An 11,766-nucleotide genomic window follows, 5' to 3' on the forward strand; every position below is an offset into this window, starting at 1 on the left:
TATATATATTTGTGTGTGTTTCTATGTTTCTTTTCCCTGTTTTAACCTCCTCTTCTCAAGATAAAGAATTTCTTTTATTTTTCATTCATTTACTCTATTGGAGCCAATTTCACAACCCCTTTCTATTAATCCTCATTTCCCCTTGTTACTTCTGCTTTGCGTCTCTTATAGAAAATTAAACATCAAGAACAAAATGCAGAAGCAATATTTAGACCCAATGTTTCTATATTTTACAGATTCGGCCGCTTCAAAACGTTCTTAATCGGAGAAATTGTATTCATGTGTGCCCTTTTAATCAGAATACATTCACCAAATTATGCTGTATTTGCAATTATGTACTTCATGGAAGGATTTGGCGAGGCAGGCACATATCCGATAATATATACCCTTCGTAAGTGGTTCAAAATCCTTATATGCAAAGACGATTTGGTTTTGTTTCAGCAGATGAACGTCGATGTTGTTGGCGTATTTAGTAGCTATTGTGGTGTTTGGGGTGAAATCTTTTATGAAGTGATTATGGATAATTTATAAAACCTTTGGTCTATCATTGTTATCGAGATTTCCAGCTGGAAAGAAGCTTTACGGACAAGGAGTGCTGACAACAGCGCTTTATTGAGACTCACGGAGACAAAACAGTTCTCTACTCTTTTATTCTGGATCCAGCTGTGTCCTTTGTAAAGACCATCCAACGGCAGATATATTTCTTCAAGTTTATCACAACGGCATGGCAAAGAATTTTGAAAGGCCAGAGGAGACAGCTTTTCTTTTGACGCAACCCCAACTCTTATGAAATTCCAAACATAACAATTGAAAGCATAAAATTGTGGTGGTGGTAGTAGAGGAGGAGGAGGAGGAGGAGGAGGAGAAAAGTCTCCCTCACTAGTAAACTTGTTGAAATTTCGAGAAGCGAATATAGTCAATTAAATCTACAACGATCCTTGGTTGATACATAGTTTATCGATTTACTGACTCGAGAAGAAACGCCGAATAATGTAAGAATTGACCCCCAAAACTAAAGAATATTTAACACTTGCCTCTCTAAAGTAATTTTTTTCTAAACGTCCTTGCTTATTTTGAGACTTTTCGTTAGCCATTGTGAGTCATATAAAGATGTCGTGTCATAAGTCCCAAATTTGGAATGTGTACCATTTAAGATGCATGAACGCCAAGGAAATATGTCCTATCTTTATTACATTTGATGGACAGAACAGGCAAAGGGTTAACTATCTTTCTTGTCCGACACTTTATTGATTCTGCCATCGACTGCTATGCCCTAAAAAATTATCATTTTTAATTTGATGAAAGGCCACATATTCTAACCCAAGTATGTTACCGATACTTATTCAGTTAGTCGACACAGGTATGATTTGAACTTAGAACGTTTTGAAAAAAATGCATAACCCTCACCAAATATTTTAGAAAGCCTTCTATCGAAATTGTAAATCAGCTGCCAAATTTTGGCATAAGGCATTGAGAGGGTTGACTATCAATTAAATAGGTATCTTATTGACTTCCGGGAAGGCGAGTGTCGATTTTGGAGGGATTAAAATTGTTGAAGTTGTAACTAAGTTCCACAAAGCTTATAATACGATGTTGCTCTACCGCATTGCATTTATAGGCAGTTGCTCTACCGATTCTAGTATCTACACTCTTCGATGAAAGAAAAAATATGTGATAATATTTGAATTTTTACTAATGTTGTGTAATAAACCCAAACATTTGATATTATCAAGAAATTACATTATGATACTTTTTCTCTATTGCAGTGCTAGAATGTGTAACAAAAAATTATCGAATGCCTTTGAATTTTGTTATTCATGGATTCTTTGCTCTTGGAGAAATGCTTGTATCTGGTATGGCGTATGTGTTTCGTGAATGGAAAGATTTACTGTTTGTTACAGGTTTCCCACACATTCTGCTGTTTATTATAGCACTCATGTAGGTATACCTAAGCAGATTGTTACCTTAATCTGTTCGGATATTAAATAACCTTGATATAAGTTAGTTCAAAGTTTATTGTATAAATGTATGTAATCATATTTCTCATGTATTCAGTTAAAGGATGTCGAAATTACGTTCCGTACGAACACAGACGCACAAAGACACATTAGCTTGTTTTGAAACCACACACTGTTGCTTATAATTGGTTAAAGTCACACACATTTACAATTAGATCGAAAAATACTCGCACTTCACGTGCATGTATCTGTGACAGTGAGTACAGTAAGAAAAGTATATGTAGAACCAGTTACTCATGTGTACAAATTCACACACACACACACATACACACATTTAATTACATATAACTATATTTCCGATATATTGACATATTGAGCTATCATCTAACTCTGTATATGGAGTTGAAATGAAGAGGTGGAAAACAAACCAGTTTCTGGCAGCTAACAACTTCACAATATTCATATCACAATACTTAGATATGCCGAATACCGTCCAAATATTTATAGCTAAATCCATTAATTTCTTTAACTTGATTATAAATTGTATTATATTGTTATCATTCCAAACTTCATTTTTACTCCCAAAAGAAATACTAGATTATCGTCATTAAAATGTTTTTTACATTCAAAGATATCTTCCAGAATCTCCTCGATGGCAGCTTAACAAAGGAAGGTTTGAAGAAGCTGAAAAAACCTTTAACAAGATAGCAAGAACGAATAAAAGAGGCACCGTGAACACTGGGCATATTCTTCATGAACTTCAAAGAGAATCAGAAAGTAAAATTACATTTAATGTTGAAGTAATGGAAAATATAAATGTCGAAAAGAAGGGAAAACTCAAATTAAAAAAGAAGTCCCACACAGCAATTGGTTTGTTAAAAAAACCTCGAAGAGCGATCATTTCAGCAATAATTTGGTTTAACTGGTAAATATTTTATTGTGTTACAATAAAGAAAGAGACTTCTCTGGAAACTTCCACTTACGTACTTAAAACTACAGATTTATCAATGGTTCTAAGTTGATCATTAGTTAATTTTTATACTATTTATATTGTAGGTTTGTCAACAGTATAATTTACTACGGAGTGACACTAAACTCTGTTGATATGTCCGGAAACCAGTACATAAACTATTTGATGATGGTGGTAATAGAGATTCCAGCCAGCATTATTGGATACCTAACGTTTCGCTGGTTTGGTCATCGTACGCCGATCGTTTTCTTCATGGTGTTTGGTGGAATTAACTGTATTGTCTCAAACTTTGTGCCAAAAGGTAATAATTTTTCCAACCAACTAATCTTTCTATGTTAGAAATTAAAACATTGAAGCTTGCAAAGCAATGTCATTTGGTAAGAAAATTTCACGATCTATAGTATTTGAAAAATTGACGTATTTTCGTTTTCCTTACATTTCTTTGCAGCTAATTCTTGGTTTCCCCTCATATTAGCTGTTCTCGGAAAGATGGGTGCAACCGCGTCATTTGGTGGTATCTATCTGGCGTCAACAGAAGTATTTCCAACAGTTGTACGGTAGGTAGAAGAGTTGGACGTTTGAAACAGAATATCACATTAGTTAATCTCTAATATACTTAAGAATCTTCACATACAAACTCATACACATGTACGGTATGTATGTATGTATGCATGTATGTATGTATGTATGTATGTCATTATTCAGTTTATTTCAAGATTTCTTGCCAATAAAGAAAGAAACGGTTTCTAACCTAGATCCAAGGCTCCTTCATTGGAATTTCAACATCAACAATAGAGTATTCTTGTTTGTAGGTATGCATGTTTTATGTATGTATATATGTACAGATTTGTATGTTTTATGTATGTATTTTCATCTATATAATTGCATATCTAAGCTTGCTCATATATATTTAAATGATAAACTTCTGGCAAGTTTTACAGATTTTTACAGCTGTATGTATGTATGTATGTATGTATGTATGTATGGAATATATTTGTATATCTGGAACCACCTGTTAGCCACTATGATTCTCAGGTCTATTTACCGGGAGTAGCAGCAACTATGAAGGTCCTAGCTATGACATAAAGCGTATCTTGGATACCTTTAGATCCGGTGAAGTCCATTTCTTTCCAGATCCGATCACAGATGATTTCTTTCAGAAAGAGAGACAGAAGCCGGAAAGAAAAAGCGAGGGAAATAGAAATATTGACACCGTATTTGATTCGGACTTAAGCTAGAAGTTGTATTTCTCTCTAAAAAAAAAAACAAAAAAACAAAACAAAAGAAAAAAAAAACAAAAACAAAAACAAAAACAAAAAACAAAAGGAAATCTATAACCATGTATTATATATTTTTTAATTTTATCATATTTCAGCAACAGTGGCGTGGGTACGTCTTCATCGTTTGCTCGACTTGGCAGTCTTACTGCACCATTAATTCTTGAACTCACCGTATTCGGTTCCTGGTTACCTCTCACTGTCTACGGAGTCTTGGGCATTCTTGGTGGACTACTCATCTTCTTACTTCCTGACATGAAAGATACTTGTTTACCTCAAACATTTGAAGATATGGATAATCTGTAGAGTTGTGTCATCGTATCTTAAGATGAGCAAAGTGTGAAGAATATGCCGTAAAATGTATAAAATTCATTGTATTTGTATATTTGTTATTTAGTTATTTATTACATTTATATTGATGTCTTCCCATGGTACAAATTAAAAAAATGTACAGGTTATAATCTGTTCAATTTTTATTCCATTATATTACAGGTAATAATATCATTATCGCAAGGTGGTGAGCTGGCAGAAACGTTAGCACGCCGGACGAAATACTTGGCAGTATTTCGTCTGTCTTTACGTTCTGAGTTCAAATTCCGCCGAGGTCGACTTTGCCTTTCATCCTTTCGGGGTCAATAAATTAAGTACCATTTGCGTACTGGGGTCGACCTAATCGACTGGCCCCCTCCCCACAAATTTTGGGCCTTGTGCCCAGAGTAGAAAACAATAATATTATGATCGTCATATGCGTAGTGAACAGGGACAATAACCAGGATGGCATATATATTCCTTCATAAGGTATTGCGCCAGATCAAGTTCGAACGTGAATAAAGTAATCGCTGCTGTATTTCTTCATTCTAGAACAATTTCTCCTATTAGATGCGTATCTGTTCATGGCATACTCGATTCGTTAGCGTAAGGGGACATTGGGACATTCAATGTTTCGACACCGTTGGGTCTCCACAGCGAAAGCTATTGTATTCTAATGACTCTACCAACAGTTTGTGGTTCTTGTTTATGAATTCAGCAGACAATTGCTGATGCGCGCTAACATCTGCTTACCTATATTAAATCATGTGTAGATTCATTCTAAATACGTTCCGGCAGATTCGAATGTATATATGCTTATCGCTGCTTTGTTATCGATCCGACTCTCGCTGTTTCCTGTGCACATGGCAACCTCTTTGAAAGGATAAGTTGTTCTCCCATAACGAAATACAGAAGCGATTAGTACATTCAGGTATGTATCTGCCGGAACTTATGGACAATGCATATATACATCATTGTATTTTATTATCATTATCGCCAAAATAAGCTGACGGTAGCTAGCTGGTCTCTACAGACGGCCGAGGACACAAGAACGATGGACTCACCACATCGCAATGCTTCTTCGTCGAAGTTGTCAAAGGCAAGTAACGATAGATTTGGAGAAATACGACTGCAGGTAAGATATGCTTGTGGGGGAAGGGAGAAAGGTTCAATATGATGGAGGAAATTATTTCTTTCAGATTTTTGGTGAGGAGGGTTTTTCTTTTTAACTGTGTGAACAATGGAAGTAGGAGTCTTTCTGAGAGGAGTTGATGCTTGGTTATAGAGTGATGCACAGTTTATAGGACGATTTTTAGGTTTAGCAAGGGACCATAAGGCTCTGGTGCAATATGATAGTAGGAATAGGGCAGCAGACAATATGAATATCTCTTGAGTTTCACTGACATGCTATATATGCATTACATAATTTCCTACACCAGCTGGAGCGGTAATTTTCACCATTATAATTCCGCCAATATGACAGACTTTACCGGCCATGATGAAATACCACAAGGTATAGAAAATACGTATTCGCCTTTATATATTTAATCTTTTATATTGAACACTCAATATTTCATCTATTCAATAAGACATATTCCATATATTCAATAAGACATTCAATACTTTATTTAATTGTACCATCCATTTTTATTTTATATTATATATTGTATATTATATTATATATTGTATATTCCATATTCTATATCCCACATTGGTTTTGCAGGAATATAAATAAAACATAAAAAACAGACAGTGTTGGAACTCTTTTAAACAAAATAATATATTCCTCTATACACAATCATACAAAACCCCTTTTTTTGTATTTATTTTTACTCGCATATACATATATATATATATATATTGCTTCACACACATATCAAATTAGCGTCACTTTATATCTTAAAACGAAAGCGCTATTACATGCTAGAAGCAGCTGTCATAAATACTTCCTTCCGAGATTCTGTGCTGCGCACTTAATAAGAGGAAGACTTGTACCTATGAGCGAATAAACCAGGCTGTTTCAAAACAAAATGAACGAAGAACCTGCTACTCAAGAATTCAAAGGTCTGAACACTCATTTTTCTTTTCAGCTTGTTATCTTTCACACACACACACACACACACACACACACACACACACACACACACACACACACACACACACACACACACACACACACACACACACACACACAAACATGTGTATATAGGTATGTCTATCTATCTATCTATCTATCTATCTATCTATCTATCTATCTATCTATGTGTGAGTGTGTGTGTGTGTGTGTGCGGCGTGTGTGTTTGATGGCGTATATACTAACTTTTCTAATCACTTTTATGTTATCGTTTGAGGTAACAGCATTTTCTACATATATTAAATGTTTATAGTCCTATCAATTTACTCCTATTCGTTACTCATAGTTTAAACTTTTTAAACATAATATTCGATGGTACTGTCTTAGAAATTTGTTGTCAAAATAAATTTTGATTTGTTTTCAAATTTAGATTTGTCTACATCTGAAATTACGGAGAAAATATTAAAATCATGTGGCGGATATGGGTTATTTCAAAAGATACTCACTATTTTTGTTTTAATATTTGTAATAATCGATGCTCTTGGAGGTTTAGCTATGGTTTTTATAAGGGAGACGGTTCCATTTGCTTGCTATCCTGCAAACTTCAATGAATCCATGATTCCATCAAATATTTCCTTGGATGAATTCTTAAATGATGTAACTGTCAAAGACGAGAAATGTTCCGTGTATAACCTGGTTTCTGAAGAAGGATTCTATGTCTTACCCACAAGTAATTCTACGAAGGAATCCTGCAACCATGGTCGAAAGTTCTACACTGAAGATTTGTCATCTATTGTATCTGAGGTAAGTAATGCTAACTTCATGGATTAAAGTTGTTGTTTATCATATAATTATGTATTATTCTACGACCAATAGAACGGAGAGCTGTCTCTCTAGCAATCCACGTAGATATCGAAAATAAGTATCTGTCTTGTAATGTACATAAAGACAAATTTCTGCAGAATGATCTTAAAAGTTTGCAAATTGAAATAATGATGAATGGTGTAAGAAATTTTTTTTGAAGTATCCTCATCAGAAAAGAGATGACTAAATTGTTGAAGAGTTATCAACAAGGTAGAAGTGAGTATATATATATATATATATATATATATATATGTGCTTGTGTGTGCGTGTCTGTGCGTGTGTGTCTGTGTATGAGCGCGCGCGCGTGTATGTGTGTATAGGTATGTAAATATTGATTTTATCGAATGGTATTCTAGAAGTGAGACAAATTCACACTTATTTCAGTTGTGTTTTTGCCTGTAATATTTATAGCTGTTGTATATAATTTGTTGTCTATGTCTAATGAACAACTACTTTTTAAATGTTTTCTCTTTTTCTTCAGTTTGAGTTGGTTTGTGACAAAGAATGGCTGAAAAATATTGCAGTGTCTGCAACGTTTGCGGGTGTCCTTCTTGGAAATTTAGTCTTTGGTATATTTTCAGACAGGTAAGTGTTAAAAGTTAGCTGTGTATAAGAATATGATAGGTGGTATCAAAAACCGCTCCCGGACTAGTTCTGTAGTGCGCCAACAGATGGCAGCGCAGTGAAAGCTAGTAGCGACCTTCATGAGGCAGTATGCTGCGTGACAGTCATATGTTTACTTTGCAAGTTGTGAAATTTGTGTTTTTGTGATCACGTGTATGCTGTAGAATTTGATTTTGTCCAAGGACAGGAACAAAGTGCCTACGTGAAATTTTGCGTTAAACTTAGGAAGTCTGCTACAAAGACATTGAGCATGCTTCGGCATGCTTGCAGCAACGAGGCAATAGGTTGTACGCAATGTTTCAAGTGGCATGAGTGCTTCAAAAGAGGAAGAACGTCCCTGGAAGACTTGTCACGAGTGTCACCCTCGGAAATGTAGTATTGAGTAGAATTCTCACCCCGAGACCATACCGTCAATCGAAGGTTCTACTGGGACGAAAGTGATCGGATCTGTGGATTGCAAAGAACTGGTTTCTTCACGACGAATTGCACCCTTGTCACCTAAATCTCCTCACTCATGAGTTTCTCACCAAAAGTAACATGGTATCACTTCCGCACCCGTCCTGTTCGCCAGATTTAACACCTGCAGACTTCCATCTCTTCCTCAAGATGAGAATGCAGTTCAAATGTCGCTGTTTTAACTCCGTTGCTTTGATCCAGAGAGAATAGCAGAAAGTTCTGGACTCGCTTTCGGTAAACGACTTCCAGGTCGAATTCTAAAAGTGGCAGGAATGCTGGTACCGGTGTATTGCTGCGCAAGGTGACTATTTCGAAGGAGAGAACGTTAAAATTTAGGTACATAAGTAATTTTTTTTATGAAACATAACTTGTCCTGAAACTTTTTTTTATAGAACGTTGTATATATGTACATATATACATACACATATATATATATATATATATACACATATATATACACACATACATACGCATGTATGCATATATATATAAATACATATACATATGTATATATATATATGTTTATGTATATAATAATAATACATATATATGTATATATGTATATGTATATAATAATATACATATATATTCTTTGATGGCTTACACACACACACGCACACATGTAAATATGCGTGTATGTTTATACATTTGTAGAGAGAGGGAGAGAGAGAGAGAGAGAGAGAGAGAGAGAGAGAGAGAGAGAGAGAGAGAGTTTGTTTGTTTGTTTGTGAGGAATAATGACAGAACAAGAGAGAAGTACCTGGGAGTAGCTTAATAATTTGACATAAATAGAACGGAAGCTTTGACAAGTAAAAAAATACAAGATGCTTCGTTCACAAAATTTAGAACCGTATTTTGTCTCAATGATTTTATTTTTGGCAGATTCGGCCGATATAAAACCTACTGCGTTGGAGAAATAGTTTACATTTGTTGCAGTTTAACCAAAATAAATGCACCAAATTATATCGTGTTCGTCGTTATGTACTTTTTGGAAGGATTCGGAATTGGAGGCACCTACATAATCTTATACACCATTTGTAAGTGTTTTAACATTCTTCTTATGCTAACTATTCGTTATTCGCTATCCTGCATTTTAAAAGTTCCATGCAAAAGTCTCCCACACTACAGAGTGCACCTTCGTGTTCTTGAGAGGTGCATCATTGTCTTTTGAGAAAAGGGCGTAGAACTCCGTCTGATATATCTAGTTGATGGTATTTTTTTTGTTGGTTCTGCTGTCACTTTAATGTTTCAACTGTTTGGGTTTTAGAACGTATCGTATTTTTGTTATAAGTTCAAATTCCGCCGAGGTCGACTTCATCTTTCATCCTTTCGGAGTTTGATATCATCATCATCATCATCATCATCATCATCATCACCAAGGCGGCCATCTGAAAGTGTTGTTAGCACTCTGGAAAAAAAGCATAACGGATTTTTCGTCCTTCTTTACGCTCTGAGTTCAATTTCCGCCGAGGTTGACTTGGCCTTCCGTCCTATGGAAGATGATAAATTAAGTGTACCAGTCAAGCACTGGGGTCGACATACTTAACTAGTTTATTGACTTCAGAAGCATAACAGAAACCAAGTGGAAAACATAAATATACCTCACATTAGGTTTTCTGATATCAACTGTCCTGCTCTTCACAAAATCATGATTCTGTTAAGATGTATAGCGACCTGTCCTCCTTTATATACAATCGGAGCTGGAGGGATAAAACTGAATCAGATCCGAATTGGAATCAAAATGAAATGGCGCATAAGTAATTACTGAAAACAGTTATACGAAATGTTTGAAGTGTTAGGCAAGTAAATAAATAAGGTATGCCATGTAAGGACTTCACCTAATATGAGAAGGCAGTTCTAAGGCAGCCAGCTGGCAGGATAGTTAGCTCCCCAGGCAAAATGCTTCCTGGCGTTTTGTGGGTCATCACGTTCTGAGTTCAGATTCTGCTAGGGTCGACTTTACCTTTTATCGCTTCGGGACCTATCTCTGAATTTGCTGGTCTTGTTGAAAAATTTGAAGCTAAAATATGAATCAGTATTTGTTTGTTATACAATTAAATTGACATAAATGACAAACAGAAATACCAGCGTAATATTTTCCCTTTATTACAGTGATAGAATGTGTCACTCAAAATTACAAAATGCGTTTGAATTTTGCTTTTCATGGAACATTCGCTGTTGGAGAAATAATCTTAGGCGGTGTGGCGTATTTACTACGTAAATGGCAGCATCTATTGTATGCTTCATGGTTTCCACACATTATGATATTCATTATTGCATTGAAGTAAGTATATCTTCGCATGTTTTAACGATAATCTAGTTGAATAATGTTTAAACGTATTTACAGCTTCCTAAAGTTAATTATCCGTGTTACCTTATCGTAGAAATGCATGTAAATCCTACCCGTATGAAGGGTTTGACTTCCTTATACCAAAATTGCATTCCATATGTACATACAGACAAAGATGCCTACTGCACATGCGAACGCTCACACACTCTTAGTCAGACCCAACCAAAAAGACACGCAAACTATATAGTTTACAGCTTCACAAGGTTTTCTACGAATTTCATCACTGCTTAACTTGATACTAAAACGAATTATATTATCTATTTAAACTAAATATTTTATAATTTCGATTTCAATTTTTCCAAGAATGCTAGATTACCTCATTGTCTGTAAATGATTCTTATTCGGCAGATATCTTCCTGAATCTCCTAGATGGCTTCTTAATAAAGAGAGATTCACAGAAGCTGAAAAATCCTTCAACAGGATAGCAAAATTAAATGGAAAAGACAACGAGGATATGGTAAATCTGATTCAGGAACTTCAAAGGAAAGCTGACGGCAAGTCCAAATTTGATGCGGAAGTTGTGGGAAATAAGAATTTAGGAAAAAAGCAAAGAATTCCTAAAAAGCAGAAAACAGCAATTGATTTATTAAAAAGGCCGCGAAGTGCGATGATTTCTACAAACATTTGGTTTAACTGGTAAATATTTTATCTTGTTAGTTAAAAATTATAGTAAATGCTTAGCTAAATAGTCTACTGTAACACCTCTGGTTATATTGTAGTAAATACATCGACCTAAACATTAGCCAGTCTTTATATATAACCAATTTCGGAAGCTATCGCTAATACATACATACATAAATACATGTACATAATTACATACATATTTTCGTACAAACATACCATCATCCATTCACACACACACACACACACACACACACACACAC

General features: G+C 35.1%; 2 protein-coding genes across 8 annotated transcripts in view; both read left to right on the forward strand.

The window, feature by feature from the left end:
* LOC106880857 (organic cation transporter protein) overlaps nucleotides 1-4,588 on the forward strand; it is a 16,727-nt gene extending 12,139 nt beyond the window's left edge. For 4 of the 5 annotated variants that reach the window (XM_052972537.1, XM_014930997.2, XM_014931001.2 and 1 more), the window contains 6 exons: nucleotides 237-391; nucleotides 1,767-1,938; nucleotides 2,590-2,883; nucleotides 3,015-3,229; nucleotides 3,377-3,485; nucleotides 4,304-4,588. In XM_052972537.1, coding sequence (XP_052828497.1) covers nucleotides 237-391; nucleotides 1,767-1,938; nucleotides 2,590-2,883; nucleotides 3,015-3,229; nucleotides 3,377-3,485; nucleotides 4,304-4,511 — 1,153 coding nt within the window. In that variant the 3' untranslated portion in view covers nucleotides 4,512-4,588. The remainder of the gene's footprint in view (nucleotides 1-236; nucleotides 392-1,766; nucleotides 1,939-2,589; nucleotides 2,884-3,014; nucleotides 3,230-3,376; nucleotides 3,486-4,303) is intronic. The other variant, XM_052972538.1, reaches the window with a different exon arrangement.
* A 108-nt stretch (nucleotides 4,589-4,696) lies between these two features.
* Nucleotides 4,697-11,766, forward strand: part of LOC106880858 (organic cation transporter protein) — a 10,780-nt gene continuing 3,710 nt past the window's right edge. For 2 of the 3 annotated variants that reach the window (XM_014931004.2, XM_052972540.1), the window contains exons 1-6: nucleotides 4,697-6,578; nucleotides 7,019-7,392; nucleotides 7,934-8,037; nucleotides 9,415-9,569; nucleotides 10,645-10,816; nucleotides 11,231-11,518. In XM_014931004.2, coding sequence (XP_014786490.1) covers nucleotides 6,545-6,578; nucleotides 7,019-7,392; nucleotides 7,934-8,037; nucleotides 9,415-9,569; nucleotides 10,645-10,816; nucleotides 11,231-11,518 — 1,127 coding nt within the window. In that variant the 5' untranslated portion in view covers nucleotides 4,697-6,544. Of the gene's footprint in view, nucleotides 6,579-6,616; nucleotides 6,724-7,018; nucleotides 7,393-7,933; nucleotides 8,038-9,414; nucleotides 9,570-10,644; nucleotides 10,817-11,230; nucleotides 11,519-11,766 lie in introns of those variants that run through there. The other variant, XM_052972539.1, reaches the window with a different exon arrangement.

This window comes from Octopus bimaculoides, chromosome 13 (assembly GCF_001194135.2).
Source record: "Octopus bimaculoides isolate UCB-OBI-ISO-001 chromosome 13, ASM119413v2, whole genome shotgun sequence".
Classification (NCBI taxonomy): Eukaryota; Metazoa; Mollusca; class Cephalopoda; order Octopoda; family Octopodidae; genus Octopus; species Octopus bimaculoides.